The following is a 19,642-nucleotide window of genomic DNA, read 5'->3' on the forward strand; positions in this document are numbered from 1 at the left end:
TTAGTTTTGGTTCATCAGCTGGGCAGAGAAAAAAGTGCATAACAGAACAGCAATGACTTGCAAGAGACTTGGGGAAAGAACACAGAGCAGGTGACAGGGGAGACCTTCAGAAATGCGGTGTGAGGGTAATGTTTTAAGTGACATGAGTTTATACATCATGATTTGAAGGACAGGGAGAAGGGAGGATGTCAAAGCAAGAAGGAAGAGTTAAGGAGAAAGCAGGACAGAGATGAAAGATGCCAGCTTTGGGGGAAAGGCAGTGCCTAGGGCAGGGAGGGGAGTGACATGTAATGGGAAGGATATGAGACTCGGGAGCTGAGAAAAGGGAGGACATTTGTGGTGAGGGAGGAGACAGATAGCAGGGGAGTGACTGGCAATATTACAGGGTGGAAAGAAGAACAAGAAACTTTAGGGTGGAAAACAGTGAAGAAAACTGGAGGACTATTTCAGCTGAAGCACTGAGAAAAGGAAGAGGAGAGCCTGCCAATAAGCCACTGGCTATTCTTGGGAAAGCCAAGCTGAAGCTAGTCAGAGGAACCCCAAGGAAGTCAAAGGAAGAACAGAAGTAACCAGGTAATTAGAGCTCATCAGAGAGTTTCAGTGCCTGTGAAAACACACAGGAGAGTGGAAACCAAATTCCAGAAACATTTTTTGTCTTCTTTTTCTCCCCCCGGCTAGTTTTGCAGGTCAGGGATGAGAAACCTCGCAAGGAAGGGGGAAGGAATAATTGTTCTGGGCTCCTGTACAGGCAGGAAACAGATTTGTTCCCTCTAGTCCTTCTCAGGCTCCTATTCTGGCTGTTCACCACCATCATCTAGAAGCAGTGACGTGGCTCAGGTGCACCGTACCTGTTGCCTTAGACTCAGGAAAAGCTGGAGCCTGGAGAAGGTTGTAGCCATGGAACTGGACCTAAAGAAACAGAGATACGTATTCTTCTAGCCAGCAAACATCTTGTCCAAAGTCCATCAATGTCACCAGAAACATCCCCATTACCTTGAATGGGCTTTAGGTCAGCTTCTAAGTAAAAACCTTCTCTGGGTAGTTCCCATTTGATTCTGCATTTCTGCCACTGTATTTTACATCAGTAGCTATGAGAATACCAGGTCTGAAAACTTAGTAATTATATTGGACACCCAAGCTATCACCAATGCATTCGCAGGATTAGTTAGGATTAGTTTGTGTTTGCAGAGGGCTCTGGAGATAATTAAACCTGTTTTCCTGGATTGTCAGTATGTGCCTGTTACATTACCTCTGAGCTCAGGGCTATTGTAGTGGGTAAAGGGATCACTACAATGATTTCTCAACCCTGGTTATTTCTGTGAAGCAGAAAGGGGGCTGGGGAGGAATGGGTGTGTCATCTTTGACCCCAGTTCTTCTCACACCATATCTCCTGAGGCAGCTTCACCACTAGGGCTGTTGAAAGGTCTCTGCAACTTGCTTTTTTAGTCTGTGGCTGATGAAAGATCAACGGACTCTTAAAGGACTGGGCAGCCCAGGTTGCTATAGGGTTGCTACAGCAACTTGAGTTCTCTGTGAATAAGAAGCTAACTTAGCAGGCTCTTCTGTGACTCTTTAGATCCTGCCGGCAGTGGTATTGACAGCATCTCTTCCTCAATACAGGTATGTTCCCATATTCATGAGCTAAATGCAGTTTCAGAGCACGCCACTTGTCAGCGTAACCTCTCCTCTTGAGCTGAGCTGTCACTAGACTCTGTCACCAGTAAAATGCAGGGGCTTTTTTAGTATTACAATATGCAAGGGAAAAAGGTTATTTAGCTCATTTCTTTTCTGTTTGCACTTCTATTACCTGTGTATTTGCTTAAGGAAAGGTTTAGGCAACAAAGAGTATTTTCATATAGTTTTAATCAAATGACTTCAGACATGTTAATATGTAACATCTTACTATTTTTAATATTTACTACAATTATTACCACACACACAGTGCACACACACACACACAGTGCACACACACACACTTATTATACACATACAAACATAGACATGTACACATGTGCATGCATATATGCACATTTTGCAGTGTCAGAATTCATTATGTATATGTGTATATATGTGTTTTTGAGTGTGTATATGTATACAGTCACACATGCATATAGTACTTTTCACCACTATTATCGATTGCTTTTATTCTGCAAAAGAAACACAGGGTGGCAGCAACAGTAAAGTTTATACATGGGCATAGGTAACACACATTTTACTTCCGTGCATTTGTTTATATGTGTGCATATATACAAATAAAGTGACTATGATATCCAGCAAAATGTTATAGGTCAAGATTATTTCTTACATAAATTATTTTAATTATATCTTATAATTAAATAATTATCCTATTTGATAAAGGTTTTTATGTAACATAAAGTAGCATTGGATTCAGAGTTCTTGAGTTAAACCCAAGACATAGTAAGCACCTTTAAAATAACATGGTCAGATTTCTAAACAATACAGTTGTACTCCTATGGCTCTTTAATTCACTGTTATTGATGTTAACGCGGATTCCTTTTGGAGAATAAAATAAATTCTTAGTAAATCAACAGGTTTTCATTATCTCGTTTGCTTTAACTTTTACTATTAAGATAAATATTTATTTTTGTGATCTGTGAACATATAAACATAAATGATTGCAGGACAAATATAAAATATGTGCTTTCTTTAGTTCTTTTGCTAAATTCCTTCAGCAAGACTTGTGAAACACTTTTATCAGGTATAATGCTAAGAAAATAGTCAGTGATGTAAGTTTTCCTCAGTTGTATTATGTCCTGGAACAACTCAAAGTCTAACTGATAATTTTGATACAGAACTATGTCAATGGCTTAATCTAAAGAAATAGGGTCAGTTGCTCAATTTATGTAAATATGTATAATACATATTTACCCATGCAGAGCTACTCTGATTTACACCAACTAAAGATCCGACATGTATTTTTCACAAAAATACATAAATCTCCATGAGGTTACACATGTATTAGCCCCTCTGCTCTATCCCAGCATGGAGCCATCATTGACAGTTTATATCTTCGTGGCCTGACTTGGCTAGTTTGAAATGTCTTTTAGTAATACTGCATATTCTAGTCATTCTGCACACACTGCTCATAATCTGTTCTATACCCTTTGAGGCTTCAGCTGCAGCCAGGAGTGTGTCTCATATAAAAACTGTGATTGTACTTTGAGTTTTCTTCCCTCTGGTGATTTGAGTGTTTGCATTTCATTTGTCAAAGCAAAACATCTTATCAAGTGAAAAACAAACCTGAGGTTTCCTTTTTCTATGTGTGTGTATGTGTGTGGGCATGTGTATGCCAAGTAGAGATGGGGAAAAAATCCTTTGCATAATAAATGTCTTTAAGCTGTAGGCCATTGGGCAGTCTTGAGGGCCAAGATCATAATATCTTTGAATGGGAAGGGAAGTAGAAAGGAGGAAACTAAATGGAAATCCTGTTACAGTTTTTACTGGAGTCATGTAAATACAATGTTTTCAGCTAAAAAGATCAGAGATCTGCAGGAGACCTCTTCCTCCATGCTAACCTTAAAACATCCCTGGTTTTCGGATAGTGTGATTTCATAGTTCCACATAGCTGATGTTTTTTCTAACATTTCTCTGAGAAGGAAAGGGCCTTGGTATACTTAAGCTTTTTATGTGGTTTTCTGCAATCTTTTCCTATAGTCAGTGAATGTCCTGCCAAGACAGCCCCGTGTCCATACCTGACTCCACCTTACTCACAGAAATGTGTCCTTAACAAGGGGACTATGCCACCTGTAGTAGACACATTATGTTGTAGAAGTGGCTGACCTTTCCACATTGTAGGAAGCAGTGACTTCATACAGAAATTACCCTTTCTGTAAGCAATCCTGGCAAGACACTCCTGAATAGGGTGTAAAATATTGGTTTGAAGCTGCTCCTAGAATTTGATAACAAAGTCTTGGGGACAGTACTCTGGGACTGTAGCCAGGGCTTTCTTAGAGTTTTCTCCATTTCTTCTTTTTCTTAGCTCAGAGCTGTGTGTCCTACAATCAATAAAAAAGAGCATAGAAACAGGCTTTCTGGACTGAGATTTGTCCGGGGAAAGATTCTAGGGTGAAATTCCCCTACTCGTTTTGCCAATGAAGTACTTAACACATTGCCATAGACTTTCCAGCTTTAGCTCTTTATTCCCTGGGATAAATTTATTACAAGACAATGCTTTACATTGTGCTGTAGTCAGGCTGCACTGATCCAAAGATATTTTGAAATATTGTACAAAAGAGGAGCATGTACTAAAAATCAGAAGGGATTACAAACTTCAATACTTCTCAGAAATGGAGAGATTAAATACTGGAGTCTCTAGTGGTTCATAAAGGCTAGGGACAGACATTACTTATAAACCAATTTAAGTGATCAGAAACTGGTTTAAACCTGTAACACAACAGAAGTTCACTGCACATAAACCAGTTTCAAAATGGCTGAAACTGGTTTAAGATAAATCTGGTTGAATGTAGTATCAAACTTAACTGATTTGGGTCGAACCATTTTATGCATGTCTGTCCCAGACCCCTTCCTGGTTTAAGTTAAACCAGAGTCCCCCAGCATCTCAGGTGTTTTGCATCCCTGGGCTGGGCTGGGCTGGGCTGGGCTGGGCTGGGCTAGGCTAGGCTGTGCTGTCTGCTCCAGTGCAGCAGGGTTGGCTCCACCCCTATCCTTCCTAGGCAGAGCACTATCACTGCTCTGGCTGGCTGAGGGATTGCAATGCTTGGCAGGTTTCCCCCACTCCATCCCCTTGGGCTGCTCAAGAAGGGATCCTCTCCCTCACCCCTCTCCCAGGGCAGGGACTCAGCACCTGGTCATGCCTGCTCCCTCCCCCCATGCTTGCTACTTCTGAGAGGCATCTGTGTAGGTCTCCAATTTCACTGGAAAAAAAGGTGGACAGTTAGTGGGTTGTAAATGCAAATGTACCCTGAAGATAGAAAGAGCTTGAAACAGTTGAGAAAGATGGTTTCTTTCATATGGCTTGTGGGGTTATGAAAATTGTTCTGACAAGCAACCTGCTGGGTGCAATCTGTCAGTCTTCAAGAGGAGACAGAGAAAGGTCTTAGAAATGAGCTGGTTTGTAGACAGTCTGAAGAAGCAGGGAGATGGAGATTGAAAAGCTCAGTATCAACAGATGCAGGGTCTAGCAACACTCCCAGCCCTTGAGCAGTGAGTGGGAAAAGCCTAGGACGGTGAAGGCAATGTGGAAGTTTACACCCCTTCCTAATCAGAGTGTCCTACTGAGGCCTGGCCTTGCACCCCATCAGCTCAGCCCTACAGAAGGGAAGGGAGGGCTGCTGTAGCACCCTTTGGCTTCTAGCCTGAGCCACTGCAGGCATGTGCCTGCATTTCTGGAATGAAAAAGGAATGTCTATCCACCTCCAAATCAATTAAAGCATTGCAGGTTAGACTAACCTGCAAAGATTGAATCAAATCAGGCACAGGGTTTTTGAATGTCTGTCCTTAGCCAAAGGGACTACAAACCATCCCATTGTAGAAGGCCAAGTTATGCTAATGCTAATCATCCTACCCCAGATGGGGTTAAGAAGAAGCTTAGGACACTTCTGTGGTGGGAGATTAGACTGTCTGTGTGCTAAGAGCAACTCTTATTTCAAGCAACTGTAGACTGGCCAGGATTGAGAAATGTGTTTTTTGTGTGTATCCTAAGACATATAGGAGACTACATCAAATCAGTTCCACTGAAAAACAGAGCTGGAAGATTAATTACTATTTTTTCTGTGATATTATGACATGGTCCAAGGGAAAACAAAAACACTTTGTCAAATTCTATGTCAGTCTCTGTGACATGAAAAGCTAAAATCTCCAGGTTTAAAATGATGTATTTTGAGAATTTGCCTCATTTTCATGTCCTCTGGAAGCTGCAAGGCTGGTAATTTGTGCCCTGATGTAGCAACTGGTGAAATATTGTAGGGACAGTGTTGATGAAGAAGGATAGGTGGGGTTTTGAATGGCTCTGTGAAGGTTTCCTTCTTGATAAGAGTACTAGTTACCATAAAGCACAGGCCAGCCCAACTGGTAGGAAAAGATATTTTCCTGTTTCTTTTTTCATGGTAATTTCCTAAGGTATAACCCCATATAGAATGACAGATCTGATATAATCTTGTCTGCTTCCTGCAGCCTTGTCTGTTTGCAACAGTTATTTCTTCCTCTTTTTGTTTGCCTTCACTTCAGGCTTGAATGAATCAAGCCAGTAGTTTCATCCTAGTTTTTAATCCCAGGTGTTCACATCATAAAATCTATCATCACTTACATGAATATTTGTCCCAGCCAAAAGAGTAAACTCCCTTGTCATTCCCTATTTAAGAATATTAAATAAGAAAAATAATTACATAGTTCTTACATACTTAATACTTACAAAGGACTATGAAGATACAAGGCAAACAAAATACAAGGCATTTCACAATGATAAGTGTTGATAAAGGTGTGGACATATTAGAAACACCCTGTTGGATATGGTGTACGTAGAATACTCCCATGTTGCTTCCCATGTTTTCCATAGTCTGAGGATAAACAGAAGGCTTCATTTTCCATGACAAGCCAAGCGTTTAAGTGTCAGGTGTACTAAATTTCAGTCAGAGAAAAAGGAACAGCTACATGTCTTTCAGTGCAAAATAGGGCAGCTCTCTCATCTGTAGCAAATAAGTTGTAAAATTAGCACTTTACAGCAGCCTCCATGTTTCACAACCCCATAAAGGTAATTAATGGTCAGCTTTAATCAATCGTCTTTGACTTGGGATAGTTGGTTGGGGGCCAAGGGGCCATGCGTTCTGAACACATCTCCAATGACTGCTTATACCTCTGTTTATTTTAAATCCTCTGAGACTGAGCAAGGCATTCTCCTTAGTACCCAGAGGGAGGTAAGTACCATTTCCCACTCTTATTAGAAGAAATTAGCTGAGGTGTTGCAGGCATCTGTCTTGTGAAGGTTGAATTGGACAAAAACCTGGCTGGGGTCATCTGAACCCAGCACTCTTTCCTGCCCAGGGCAGGGGTCAGACTCGATGATGTAATAGGTCCCTTCCGACCCTAAAATATATGAAATCTATGAAAATAGAAAGTTCTATCTACTCTTCAAACGTATTTCAGAATAACTATGCTAGGTACTTCCAACGACTCGAATTTCTTTACAGGCTGTTGGGTTTTTTTCTGGGATTCGTGCTATATGTCTTATCTGCTTAGTATTTGCCACTTACATGACCCTGCAAAGACAATAGACTGAACTTCCTTTTCTTTGGGAGCTTTTCTGGCAGGGAGGGAATTTATTTGCAGAATATGCGTCAGTGGAGGAAAGGCAATGACCTGCATTACTCCCTGTAGAAGGGGTAGCAGGAAGATGCTGCGCTAAGAGCACCGGTGCATTACGAGATAGAAATTTTGTTGCTGGAGGATCTACAGAACATTTGTAGAGGCACTGCCTAATTCATTACTGATGCATGAAAAGTGGCTTGCCCCCTTAGGGATATTATTTTCCCTCTTCTCTCAACACTTGCATTAGGCTTTATGCTGAGGGACAGAGGGGAGGGTATTCAATATCTCTGTTCAGTATATGACACTGTCATTTGGGGCCAACAGTTGGATACCACTCCATGACAGCAGGTGTCCTCCAGGAACTTTATTGTCAGGTGGCTTTCAAAGGAGTAGGGCATTAGCTACTCTAATAATAGGAAGATCCAGTTATTTAAGGTGCTCTGTAGGGTCAAACACTTGTTTTTATGTAGGGTACCATAAGGATTTCTGGGACCTTGATTTCTAAGTGGAATACCTGGAGAAAATTGCTGAGATTGCAGAATATAAGAAAGAAGGCTTATTCTGCAAAGGGAAATGATACAGGCCATGTCTACATGAGCGGCTGAGTGTGCAGTTCTTATGTAGACGCAGCTTGTATCCTTTCCCTTGTCAGTTCTTACTTATATCATTTAGTACTTGCTCAACCATTACCGCAAAGTCCTGTTGCTGCATGGTTATTTTTAGCTGCTTTAGTGCAGTAGTGTCACCATCACAGTTCATGTCCATTGATGCTATATCACTGTAGCAACAAGCTATGGCGCAGTAGCTTGTTGCTATGGTAACATAGCATCTTGTGTAGACGCACGCACACTGTAGTTGTTAACTTTTAAAAAAAAGTAATTCATACAAACAGTACAACAGTACTCTGTTTCCTGTTTCCACTAATCAAATTCCACAAATGACCTTAAAAGTGTGAATACAATCAGATTTTGCCTTGCCAGGGGTCCTGTGATAGTACTATGATTGTAGTACTACTACTCTATTTATATAGCTAAAGAGTGGCACTCTGGGAATGTGGAAAAAATACTCATATAAAGAAGATGTCATAAACTTGTTATTCTGTTCTGGATTGTTTTAAAGCAAATGGGGTAGTATGTGACACAGAAAAAATGACAGGCAGTTGAACAAGTGATTTACCCTTTTGTCTCCTTGGCCTCTGACTTACTTGGATCAAAATTTGCTATAGATCACAGCTGCTAAGTATTTTACCACGAGATATAGGTAACGGGTTTTAGTCAGACTGTAAAAATAGACCCCAAGCTTCAATGCAACTTTGTTTTTTCTTCTGGCAAAAGATAATAATCACAGAACTGACGTCTTCTGGAATATATAACTCCCACAGACTTTACAGTGTTTGTTTTTAGTGTGAGGTTGTAGCTCTTCATTTGCTGGTAACACTGATGCAAGTCATGTGTTAAGTCTTGATACACTAAGCTGAAAAGTCACTCTCCCCTTTTCAAGGTAAGTTATACCATACAAAATTAAAGCTGAGAGTGTTCTCGTTATTATTTCTTGATTCAGTAGGAAAAGAGATCCTAAAATATTTATTGAAAAATAATACAAAACCACAAGAGCTGGCAAAGTTGTTTCTTTAAACACTGTCAAGGTTATTATGCAGATTTTTAAAAGGTGTTCCCTTCCCTTTTATTTGTTGTTTTCAGCTTTCCTCATTGTATTGTGTCTTATATTATTTGATGGTTTTCTTCAAGCTCCAGTTCCTGGAGCCATATGAATACATGCGAACTATACTTTTCAATTTTTTAAAGAAAAGTCAATTTGTAGCGCTCGTTGTTGCAGAAAAAAGTTTGCAAATATGACTCTGTTGCACAACAGAGGATCAAAAAAGAAAGAGCAATACATTTTAAAGACCGTTCAAATGCATTTTTAATTATCTTGTGATTTTTTTAAGACAATCTCCTAATTTTCCTGGACATGCCTTATGACTTAGAAGGAGTTAAGATTCCCAACGCTGTGTATTATGAACAGAGAAGTTTCAGAATCTATTTGACTTTTTGCTTTTTACATTGTTTACCATTTGCATTTCTTTTGCCTTTTACAATGAGCGCAAGAGAAATCACATTCCCTTACAAGATCTTAGGGCTGCAGTATTTGAGTGTAAAAATTGTAGGGCAGTGTTTATATACTTAAAAACAACTGTCTGACAGAATTGGAAGAAAAACAGTTACTCCCAGTTTTGTTATTGCTTGAAGCTTTTTATAAAGATTACTTCTAGCAAATCTTAACTTTGGGCTAATTTTTTCTTCTTTTAAACGGGTAATTATAACAAATGCATAACTACTTAATGGAATTAGTAACAGTGAAGTACATTTCACGTGTTCCCCAATATTTCTTTATTTCCCAGAGTGTTGAAAATCAATTTAATCAGTACAGTAAATGGCATTTTAAAGAGAATGGAGAGCAACTGGTAAAAAACCCAAAAATCTTATCTCTATATTTCGCTTTCTAGGAGGGTGCTTCTACTAATACTAAAGTCAATTTGCTTATATTGTTTTATGATATTCCATGTTTTTACACTGTATTCTATTTTGCATAATGCACATAACAGTCTGAACAGGAATTCTCTACAGAAATGAACAGGATTTGATCAATTGTCATTTATTATTTTGAGCCCTGTATACTGCAGTCAGTGGTAAAACTGTAACAGCTAAAGGTCACATCACAAACTATATCTGCAGTTGCTGTTGTTACTAGCCTTGGAGTTATCTGAAAGTGATTAAGTCAAAGCTGTTGGGTAGTGGTTAAGTTGAATTGCATAAATTGGAATGTGTCTAGGCTACTATTGCATGGTATTTGGTGGGAAATGGTTAGTGCTTTATAATTAAAATGCTTTTCAGTTGCGTAAGTAGGGAATAATGATTCAAGTTATTACTAACTAATTAGCAGATACAGGTTACTACTTGCATAGATTCATAGATTTTAAGGCAGAAGGGACCATGAAAACATCTAGTTAGATTCCCTGACTAGCACAGAATTTCATCAGAGCTGGTTGAGGAGATTTTGATGGAAGCATATTATTAGAGTATGTAATTCCAAAAATAAATCCAAAAAGTTTGTGCAATTGGTTCAATTATAATAATGTTGAAATGTCCCATCTTAACATTTTTTGGAACTAAATGATTCTATTTTTTCAATTTGTGTAATTCTTTTAGATATAAAAATACAAAAGGAAGCCCAAATTCAAATTAAATTATTGACTCCAAACAAAGTACTGTCTTCTTCCCAGCTATGGGATGGTTAATAAAAGAGCCCCACTGCCTTATTGCTACTGAAGTTAAGGTTAGGTAAAGTAACATATTTGCCCCAATTTGGAACAAAGCAAAATTTCAAAATCATGAAATCCTGTTTTATGAAGTGGAATCTGTATTCTGTTTTGCTCAAGATTTCACCCAGAGACATCTGCATGCGACTCATTGACTTGTATAGTCAGCTTGTAGTTTGACTCAAGCGTATCTTCCAGAAAAGCAGCTAAGCCCCTATTTGCAAAGGTAGATATGACAACTACTGGTAATTTGGTTTGGTAATTGGTTACAATGCTTAATCATCTTCATTGTAAAAAATCTGTGCTTTGTTTTTAACTTGAATTTCAAGCTTGTTTCCAGTTAAAATTTCCAGTAATTGATCTACTAGATTGTTTTCATAACTTTACATTTTAAATATGTCCAAGAATGGAGATTCCACAACTTCCTTGGTTACCCCATTCCAATGTTTAACTACTCTCCTTCCAACCCTGTGATTCTGTGAACCTATTGAAATATCCAGGGATGGTTAGCATCTGGGGGTGGGATTATAAACCAACTGCTGAACAGAAAGGGTGCGAATTGTGGAATGCTGTCCCAGGAGAGATGAAGTTTCAATATACCTTGAGATAGGCTTGGTGAGAAAGGACAGCAGTGTAGCTAACCTAGTGATAAGAGCCTTTTGAATCTTTTAGGCTAGGGACAGACATTACACATAAACCAGTTTAAGTGATCAGAAACTGATTTAAACCTGTAATGGAACAGAACTTCACTGCACATAAACCAGTTTCAAAATGGCCGAAACTAGTTTAAGATACACCTGGTTGAATGTAGTATCAGACTTAATTGATTTTGAGTCCAACTGGCTTTTGAAATGTCTGTCCCAGACCCTTTCCTGATTTAAGTTAATACAGAGTCTCCCAGCATCCCAGATTCTTTGTGGCTGGGCTGAGCTAGGCTGTGCTCTCTGCTCCAGAAAACAGGCTGCCCTCACCCCTCTGTTCCCTAGTAAGAGCTCCGGGGGGACTGCAGGCACAGCCCTAGCCTTACTGTAAGGTATATCCTGCAGCTTTCCAAGCTCACTTGTGGTTCTTGCTTACGCAGTCTTTAAAACTGTAATCAGTATTCTAGTAGTGGTGTTACCAGCTCTCAGAAATGAAATCACCCGCTTCCACCAGTTCAGACATCCAACTATTTTACTACACTCGCATTGAATTTGGCCACTGATGGTGGAATTCTCTCTTGCACATCTAAGTGATAGTTCTCTAGTTGTCTACCTGGACAATTTTGTCCCCTGCTTTAAACTCTGGAGGTGCAAGCTTGCAATATAACCTACAGATGAACACCAGAGCTATGCTCAAGTTCCAGAAAAAAATTATCGGTGAGAAGGACCCTCCCATGTTTTACCCCCACCAGCTCAATGGATAGGTCACTTGCCCAGGAAGCAATAGAACTGCATTTTAGACCTCGCTCACCCAGAATGCATTCAGAACTGAACGTGTCTGATTTCTATTTTGGAAAGGTAGAGTTCAACCCACCTTTAAGAAAGGGTGTCCAGCTTTCTGAGTGCGCTAAATATTCCTCTGTTAGAACTAAAATCCAGAAGGATCCTGTTCCTCCTTTTCCCTGCAGTCACGTGTTTAAGCACCTACTTTTTTAGGCCAGTATGCCAGCATGTGGACAGAAGAGATATATGTATATAGCCCTATGCCTGCCTACTGCATGTGTAGCCTATCGCACATGCTTAGTATATACATACATAGTTAATGTACTCTGTCAGTGAAATATTATAGCTACCTGCATGTAAGTGGCACTTTTCGCTGAAAAACTGCCACTTACACATGCAAAAAGTGAACTGGAACTTCACCTATGGATGCTTTTCCAGCCACTGCTTTCCAGACATTTTTTTTTAAATGTCCAAAGTGTCCCATGATGATGTGGGGGAAAAAAAGAGAAAAAAAGTTACCAGTTTGCCAAGGAATGGGATGAAACATTTAAATGCAAGAACCAGCAGCATACCTACAGGCTGGGGAACTCCCTTCTTGGCAGTGCGAAGGCAGAAAAGGATCTTGGAGTCATCACTGATGCCAAGATGAACATGTGCCATCAGTGTGGGGATGCAGTCAGGAAGGCCACCTTGTCATCCATCCACAGATGCATCTCAAGCAGGTCCACGGAGGTGATCCTCCCCCTCTATGCGGCACTGGTCAGGCCGCAGCTGGAGTACTGCGTCCAGTTCTGGGCGCTGCACTTCAAGAGGGATGTGGACAACGTGGAGAGGGTCCAGAGGAGGGCCACTCGTATGATCAGGGGGCAGCAGGGCAGGCCCTACGAGTACAGGCTACAGGACCTGAACCTGTTCAGCCTCCACAAGAGAAGGCTGAGGGGGAAACTAGTGGCCATCTACAAATTAGTCAGGGGGGATCAGCAGGCACTGGGGGAGTCCCTGTTCCCCCGAGCACTACCAGGAGTGACCAGGAATAACAGTCACAAGCTGGCAGAGGGTAAATTCAGATTAGACATCAGGAAGTGCTACTACACTGTCAGGGCAGCTGGGATCTGGAACCAACTTCCAAGAGAAGTGGTGCTGGCTCCTACCCTGGGGGTCTTTAAGAGGAGGCTAGACGAACACCTTGCTGGGGTCATTTGACCCCAGTACTCTTTTCTGCCATGGCAGGGGGTCAGACTTGATGATCTGCTCAGGTCCCTTCCGACCCTACTAACTATGAAACTATGAAACTACTATGGTAAAATGCCAAGTTACTGAAATAAAAATAATCTTTCTGACAACACCTCTTTAATGAAGGGACCAGCACGAACATGTTGGTTTCCTATCTGTTTTCCCTTTCGTACTTTGTACTTTGTTCTCTAGATTGTGAGCTTTTTCTACTCTCCAATTTTGTTAGCAGCTTCTCCCAATAAGAACTGCTTATGCATTGGGACCACAAAGGTATAACAGGATCCCAAAGCTAGAAGAAAGAGCACATCCACAACCAACACACATCCTGGAAAAGAAGCAGAATGGGCTGCAACATAAACTATGGTCTACTCACTGGGGCTATCATTGGAGCAGTGCTGGCTATCTTTGGAGGAGTCTTAATACCACTTGGTGATTACTTTGTTAGCAGTACAATAAAGAAGGTAAATATGTTATTTCATTCCGTTTTTTAAATGTAGTTTGGGGTTATTATAAAAGATCACTTAGATTGTAATCATTGGTCTGATACACAATGCATTGAGAAAACTGGGACGTTATTAATCTCTGGGAATTCAGGCTGTAGCTGAGCTTCTGGGAAGCTGATGTGTTTATGTTTCACCTAAGTTCATTTGCATGCTTTTATTTTCTCTTGTTTTCATGCTTAGCATGAGGGAAAAGTGATAAAAAAAATGTAACATTAAAGATGAGTTTCCCGATGAAAAACTACAGCAGTTGGAGAATCAAACATTTTAAAACTCTTCTCTTCTTGGCTAGGGACAGAAGTAACACATAAACAGGTATAAGTGATTGGAAATTAGTTTAAATCTGTAACACAACAGAAGTTTATGTGCTTTGAAAGCACATAAACTGCTTTCAAGAAGGCTGAAACTGGTTTAAGATAAACCTGAAAGGATGTAGTATCAGACTTAACTGATTTAGGTTCAATCAGTTTAGGACATAGTCCCCGCCCTGACTCCTATGGCAAAGTCCGCCCTGGCATCAGGCAGCTTCCCAGGACAGGGAGCAATCTCCCACCCCTGGTGGACAGCTGATCAGGATCAGATTTTGCTCCCAGTCAGGCATCTACACAAGTGCTATAGCACTGTCACATTTGCAGGTAGCAAATTTACTCAGGATTAAGGAGATTTACTATGAAGTAAGCATGTAGATGCACATGCTTACCTCTCAGTAAACTATGCTGATACGAAGTTAAGCGTCTCATATAAATATGCCCACACAGTGACTACTGTGCCTATTAAGGTATCTGTCATAGTCAATGGGCTCATGATCTCAAGAATCCTACATCATGCATTTCCTCACTTGATCAGACCCTTAAGTACCAGTTGAGTAAAGAACATGTGAAGTTCTGCCTGGTTGAGATAGGTGGAAAAAATGTTCTTTTTCACAGAGTGTTTACTTATTTCAAAATTGGAGTTCGTTTTACATTCTCAGTAGAAATGGATGTTATTGGAAGTTCCCCAGTATCAGAAAGTCCCCATGCCTGGATTTTGGAATCCAGAGATCACAAATACAAATATAGTTGTGTGGGTGGGTTGTTTTGGGCCTGGGAGCCTGGGTTTAGTGAGGTTGAGATGCTCCCAGTGATGAGCTGCACTAGAGCCCCAGCCTGACAAGCTGTACTTCCCCTGCCTGCCTGGCAGGAACAGCTGGACAGGAATTGGTAAAAACCCAGGAACTTTTCCACTGGAGTCCTGCCTGGTTTTCAGTAGAATTTTGTCAAAATAAAAACATTTCTGTAAAACTGCCTGAGGTTTACAACTCTGCAATATCCATCACAAATTTTATTGCAATTTGCAGTTTTTTCCAGCCAGCTCTAGTTCTAGTTTTTTATTTTGGTTTGGTTTGGTTTGGTTTTGGTTTTTTTTTAAATTATAGATTCAGGGGGGCTAACATGAAATCAATAAATGACAAATTGGTTTATCTCACTAAGGCATGATCCCCCACCTACCAATATGTTGCTTTATGCCTAAATACATTTCTGCAAAAAAATCAAGAATACTTGGAATAATATGTCATTTTAAACAATCAGTTACATAACCTTGAAATTCATTCTAATTTTGCAAAATTAAATATTTGTTTTTGGTTAGACAAGAGCATTCTTTCAATTTGTCAGGTTTTTTTTTAACATTGAGTATTGATGTTGGCAACATTATTATATATTCCATTGTTTACTTTATATGAATATTCCTCTGAGATCAGTTATACAATAAACATTCTTTGAAAATCTCTATTGGGTAAGAGTAGATGTGTGAGATCTTAACTTGTAAGTTACAGATGGAATAAACTTTTGCTTCTTTCTTTTTTAATTTTTTTAAATTTTTTTTATTTTTTGGTTTTGTTGCAGCCGTGATCATTTCTTTTAGCTATTTGAGTTTTTTATCATTCAAGTTGTTGAATACATATACAATCGAGTTTACAAATGTATTTGAATCATGTTTGAATAGTTATTACAGGGTGTTTTGGATTTAAGATACTGGTAATGAAGAATCACTCTGTAGGAGTGCTATAGTGGAGTTTTACATTCATCACTCCCAGAATAAATTTAAAGGTGAAAAAATACTCTAACTGCCACAGTTATTCTGGATCATGTGAGTCAAGTGGTCAAGTGACCTTCTTTCATGTGCATCATCACTGCCACTCAAGTTAGACTGTCAGAGACACCTGGGTAATCCCCTTCCCAGAAAGAAGGTTTTGCATAAGTATAAATTATTGAAACTTGTAAAGTAGAAGTATAACTCATTGAAGCTCTGTTTGCAATGAACAGAAAGAAAGCAAAACTAATTAATTCATTTTGAACTGCGTTCACCTGTCAGGTTAACAGGAACAATGAGCAATAAAACTTTACATGAGTCACCACAAACAAATAAAAAATAAAGATATGGTTGCCTATGTGTAGGGAGCTGGTCTGTTCAGTTGAAGTTGTTAAAAACATTTTGATGTCGTTTTTTGCTCCTGGAAAAGGCTGTTTTTGTTGAAATCAACATATTTAATTGAAACGTATCAGTTTCAGCTCACATGGCTTTGGGAAGGTGTGTGAGATCCAGAAAGGAATATATGATGGCAGATCTACATGGCTGAGCTTGCGCTAGAGATTACTGCAGTGAAACTAAACCCCAAATATATGTAATGGAACTACACTACATCTGGATGCATGCCAATAACCTCACTGTGTTCAAAGGCAGCTAGCTACATTGCATCTTTCTGAGTATAGCACATGTGAACTGGATATGACAGACATTCAAAAAGCCTGGAGTAGAATTGATCTAAGATACATGGTTTTCTGTAAGTGGTGTAGTTTAGATCAGTAGCAAACAGAACACACATCTGCCCGTTGGGGGCAAGAAGCAGAACAGCAAATCTTAGACTAGGTCCACCATTTTTAAACCAGTCTACATGTATCAAACTTCAGCTCTGTTACAGGTAAAGACTGGGTTCCAATCACTTATACTGGTAAAAGTATAATGTCTGTATCTTCCTGTAGAGCAGGGGTGGGCAAAATGCAGCCAGGCCATTCTATCTGGCCTGTGGGGCCCCTAAAAAATTTAGAAAATTAATATTTATCTGCCCCTGTCATGCAGTCCTTGATGGCTTGCCAAAACTCAGTCAGTGGCCCTCTGCCCAAAATAATTGCCCGCCCCTGCTGTAGAGTGTGGCATGTGGGGCTCCTGTGGGGACCAGGAATTAGAGAGCAGGACAAGTAGGGGTGGCACCCACCACTAAATTCTGTCAAACAGAGCCATGTTGGGGACACATGTCAGCAATGAAGGGCATAAATGATGGGCATTTTTATTTCTGTAGTTCAACCTATAGCAGTCAGTGTTGCCACTGGTTGTCCAACTGCCAGGTGTGGGTGTGTATCTGGTCCACAAGGCTCCTCACGGTCTGGATCCAGCCCACAAGGAGGTACAGAGCCATCTCAGGGAGCCAAGGGAGTTTGACATCCCTGACATTTGCCTTTCAGCTGCTTAGGGCTGAACGTTGATACTCTTCACAATTACAAGGAATAAAACAGCCGTGAAGTAACAGGTTATGGGCATTTATCTATATTCTGCAGTCACCAGTCACTCCCACACAAATCCAGCTTCCTTCAAATGGGGAAGTTTGGGCTGCACATATAAACAATATTATAAATCCTTGTAAATAAGAAGTGCTGGTCTGGCTTCAGGTTCAAAGAAATATTAGGAAAAGAAGCCTAGCAGGAAAAACATTCAGTTCTTTTTTTTCAGATTTTCCTGAGTAAAAACTTCAAGATTAATTCTGGTTAATTCCCAAGAGCAAATTGATTTTAAATAAACTTATTGATTTTTATTTCCAAACACAGTTTTTGTTTTTTCAAAGGGAGACAAGCTAGCTTGTGAGGTTAGTACATGCAGACTCATGCACTTAGAAGTTTGACCTTGCGTTCCACCATTATCTCCTAGATAAGGCCCTATGGAAGGTACTTGAACCACGTGGCTTTAAACAAAGTTCACAGTGCAAGTGGGGGCAGAAACGATTTTAGCCTTATTAACAACCAGATTTATGATGCCGTAAGCATTGACTCAAAATACTCCTAGGATTGCTGTTCCAAGGGTCTCTAGCCCAGGCCTGCTTGCCTGTACCTTAAATCCTCTTTCTGTAGTGAGTGCCCCCACTCAGGGCTGGTGGCAGACATGGAGGCATAGGCCTTCTTTGGAAGGGTTGTTCCACCTCACCCTTGCACTAATCCAAAACAGCAACAGCAGCCATAAGCTACAATGCTAATAAAGGTCTGGTCTAGTTAACCCCAACTCCCAACGGCAGGTTTCAGGGTATCTACCCTTTAAGGGCATCCCTCCAAGGAAGTTGGCAGTAACAATCAAAGCATTGGCTGTGATCCACATGCTGGGTTTATTCCCCAACTGTAACTTCAGCCTATTTACAACCCAAGTACAGCTGTCAGAGGGGAGAGGTTTCCCGATGTAAAGGTGCCTGCTACTGCATAGCAGGGCTTATGGCCAATTGCTTCCACACAGAGATGTGCTGGGGAAAGTAATTATATTTCCTGAAGAAGTTGAAGATTGGGAAATTTGGCCTTATTCTAATTAAGAAACATACAGAATGTTCCATTAAATAAAATTCCCAAAAATATTGTGTTTTGGATCCATGGAAACATTTTGTTTGGATTTTCTGATTTATGTATTTAGTTTATTTTGTGTTATATCCAAACAGACAATATGGAAAACAAATGAAAGTGTAAAACCACTTCTGGCCAGAAAAATTAAAATGTTTCATTCCCAACTTGTCCCATTGCAAAATTGTCAGAACTTTTCCTTACCTTAGCTAGGAAATCACATTTTTGGCAAAATTAACATTATTGCTAAGATGTTTCCATTATAATGGTTTTGCACACTTTTCCAAAGTTTGATCTTTCTTCAAACTTTTTCTGAACAGTTTCATCCAGTTTCTGAAAAGCTCAGTAGGGGAAGTCTAGACCAGTGGAGAACTTATTACCCATCACTCACATGCAGTTGCGGTGACATGAGAAATGAGCCAGTACAATCTACAGAATGCCCTTTTTAGGGCCAGCTCCTGCTAAAAAAGGTAGCAAGTTTTAGATAAAAGCTGTTAGCCTGCTCTAGTGTTAAAACAGCTCAGCAATTGTGTGTCCCACTTTCCTATCAAGGTAAAAGACTCATATGAATGTTGATATGGCATAATAAGCCACATACTTTATGAACTGTAGTAGTTACTGTATTCAAAAGCTTTATTGTCCCCATAGCTACTGGCCCTCTTTGGTCCAATTCATCTTTCATTTGTGTTGGTTGGGAAGAAATTACTTCCCATATATATACAGTAGCAAACACAAAGAGAGGATATGGCCATACTTGTCAGTCCTTGTTCAAAATCACAGTAATAATACCCCAATTCTTCAGTATCAACTCAGGCCTTAGTGTTTACTTCTCATTGATCTCAAAGGGCAGTTTTCATGTTCATGGACAGAAAATGTCTGTGGGATTTGACAAAAAGCTTGCTAGGAACTTTTTCCCAACTACTCAGTAGTCTAATAAAATATATCACATCTATCCAAAGAACCTGCTTGCCTATGTCCTTAGATCAATATGGCTACAACCAAAACCCCAGATATACAGTGGTCACTTAAGCACAACCTGAAATAATCAACGTGGAAATTTTGACATTCTGAGGAACTAAAATCTTCTGACAACCTGGTCAGCAGCATTCACAAATCAGCAATTCTTACATGGGTAATTATAGCACGCCAGAACACGTCAGAGTGTGGTAATTACCTCTCCAGCAGACTCCAGTGTTATGTGTATCAGCATCTCTGCAATGAAAAATGGTGGTGGGGGGCTTTAAACTAAAG

General features: G+C 40.0%; 1 protein-coding gene across 2 annotated transcripts in view; it reads left to right on the forward strand.

Annotated features, from left to right (window-relative positions):
• The first annotated feature begins 353 nt into the window (after nucleotides 1–353).
• Nucleotides 354–19,642, forward strand: part of CD36 (CD36 molecule) — a 75,512-nt gene continuing 56,223 nt past the window's right edge. The window contains exons 1-2 of one of the 2 annotated variants that reach the window (XM_019509495.1): nucleotides 354–565; nucleotides 13,487–13,721. In XM_019509495.1, the coding sequence (XP_019365040.1) occupies nucleotides 13,602–13,721 (120 nt within the window). In that variant the 5' untranslated portion in view covers nucleotides 354–565; nucleotides 13,487–13,601. Of the gene's footprint in view, nucleotides 566–1,406; nucleotides 1,621–13,486; nucleotides 13,722–19,642 lie in introns of those variants that run through there. The other variant, XM_019509494.1, reaches the window with a different exon arrangement.

This window comes from Gavialis gangeticus, unplaced genomic scaffold, assembly GCF_001723915.1.
Source record: "Gavialis gangeticus isolate Ggan-Ray unplaced genomic scaffold, GavGan_comp1, whole genome shotgun sequence".
In the NCBI taxonomy this organism is placed as follows: domain Eukaryota; kingdom Metazoa; phylum Chordata; order Crocodylia; family Gavialidae; genus Gavialis; species Gavialis gangeticus.